The sequence below is a fragment of the Vigna angularis genome, chromosome 2 (assembly GCF_016808095.1).
Source record: "Vigna angularis cultivar LongXiaoDou No.4 chromosome 2, ASM1680809v1, whole genome shotgun sequence".
NCBI classification, from domain to species: domain Eukaryota; kingdom Viridiplantae; phylum Streptophyta; class Magnoliopsida; order Fabales; family Fabaceae; genus Vigna; species Vigna angularis.
Window position 1 is genome coordinate 44,635,455 of NC_068971.1, and position 2,201 is coordinate 44,637,655.

Sequence of the window (2,201 nt, forward strand, 5' to 3'; positions counted from 1 at the left end):
TAGTGAAATTTATTTAGATTTGAACTAAAAAAAATATAATCTTTTAATTTTAAAACAACTTATAATTAAGTGAGTTAGTAACCTCATCCATTTAATCCACCAATCTGTAATAAGTCAAATCAGATTCAAATTTTTTTAGTTTTTAAATAAGTAAATCGAGTTAAATTAACTCACTGAATAAGTTGGATTACTCATTTTGAGAAGTCTCATTTTCTTAATTTTATTTTCTACCATAGTAGAAATTATCCTTATCGTTAACATTGTTTTAATAGGATACTAGTTTTTCTCAGCGCAATTAAGTCAAAACCATTAAACCATTCTCACTACAGTAATGTATTGTTTTGTCTGGAACGGAAGAAGATCAGATAAACATGACTCGACTCGACGTGAGTGAAGAAAACTTGAAAAGATAATCCAAAGATGTCTACGTAGGCGCTTACGTCACCAATATTTGGCCTATTAAGACGTGTGAAAATGATTCAAGTGAAAACTCGTATTCATCTTTCAATTTCTTCTGTTGTTGAGGTGAATTCACAGTAAAAGAATGGCTTCCCAAGAACCGCAGCTTCACTTCGTACTGTTCCCATTCATGGCACAAGGCCACTTGATCCCTATGATGGACTTTGCAAAAGTGTTGGTGCAACACAACGTTATTGTGACAGTAGTCACAACAGCACATAACGCAGCTCGTTTTGAATCAATCGTTCACCGCTATACTGAAGCGGGGTTTCAGATCAGAGTAGCTAAAGTTCATTTTCCAAGTAAAGAGTTTGGATTACCAGAAGAGTGTGAGAATCTTGATATGCTGCCTACACTCGGAATGGGGTTTCGCTTTTTCAGTGCAGCAAACATTTCATGGCAACCGGTGGAAAAATTATTTGAAGAGCTAACACCAGCACCAAGTTGCATAATTTCTGATATGGGTTTGCCATATACAACACACATAGCCAAAAGATTCAATATTCCGAGGATTGGTTTTGCCGCTGTAAGTTGCTTCTTTCTCCTATGTTTGCACACTTTACAAACTAACAATATGATGGAGAATAAAGCTGGTGAATCGGAGTATTTTGTTTTGCCTGGTTTCTCTGACAAAATTGAAATAACCAAAACTCAAACAGAACACTTAACGGATGAAAGATGGAAAGAGATTTTTTATGAATATGGTACAGCTAGTGTTGCTACGTATGGGACTATCGTGAATTCTTTTGAAGAGTTGGAGTCAGCATATGCAAGGGAATACAAGAAGATCAGTAATGATAAAGTATGGTGTATTGGACCACTATCACTTAGTAACAAGGATCACTTGGACAAGGCTGAAAGAGGTAACAGGGCTTCAATTGACGAGTGCCACCTCAAGTGTTGGCTTGATTGTCAGCAACCAGGGACTGTGATTTATGCATCCCTTGGAAGCCTATGCAATTTAACATCGCCACAATTGATAGAGCTTGGCTTAGCCTTGGAAGCATCAAAAAGACCTTTCATTTGGGTTATCAGAGGAGGAAGTTTGTCAGAAGCAATGAAAAAGTGGATTAAGGAAGAAGGGTTTGAGGAAAGGACCAATGGTAGAAGCCTTCTAATTCGGGGTTGGGCTCCTCAATTGCTAATACTGTCACACCCTGCAATTGGAGGGTTCATAACACACTGTGGTTGGAACTCTACCTTAGAAGCAATATGTGCTGGGGTGCCAATGGTTTCATGGCCACTGTTTGGGGATCAATTTTTTAATGAAAATTTGGTTGTGCAGATACTGAAAGTTGGAGTGAAGGTTGGTGCGAAGAGTACTATTAACTGGGGAAAGGAAGAGGAAATTGGTGTGGTAGTGAAGAAGAAAGATATTGAAAGGGCAATAGAAAGTGTAATGGATGAGAGTAGTGAAAGTGAAGAAAGAAGAAAAAGGGTAAGAGTACTTGCAGAGGTGGCTAAAAGAGCTGTAGAGAAAGGAGGATCCTCTCATTCTGATCTGACCTTGCTTATCCAGGATATCAGACAAAAAGTCAAGAGAGACATGTGACAATGTTATTTGTCATGCACCAATCTGAAATAGAAGGCAATGCGTTATGCTTTTTTCATTTAATGGTGTGTAATGAACTCTTTCAAGTTTATTCATAAGCTCTGCTAACTTTTGCAGGCAATTACTTTGCTTCTGCAGTACCGAATATGTAAACCAATCTTTGCTGTCTAAATTTTACTATTCCTGAAAA

At 37.6% G+C, this 2,201-nt stretch overlaps 1 protein-coding gene across 1 annotated transcript; it reads left to right on the forward strand.

The window, feature by feature from the left end:
* The first annotated feature begins 482 nt into the window (after nucleotides 1-482).
* On the forward strand, nucleotides 483-2,201 carry LOC108322360 (UDP-glycosyltransferase 73C2). Its single transcript, XM_017554436.2, has one exon. It carries the CDS (start codon nucleotides 545-547, stop codon nucleotides 2,009-2,011), a length of 1,467 nt encoding a protein of 488 aa, XP_017409925.1. The 5' UTR covers nucleotides 483-544; the 3' UTR covers nucleotides 2,012-2,201.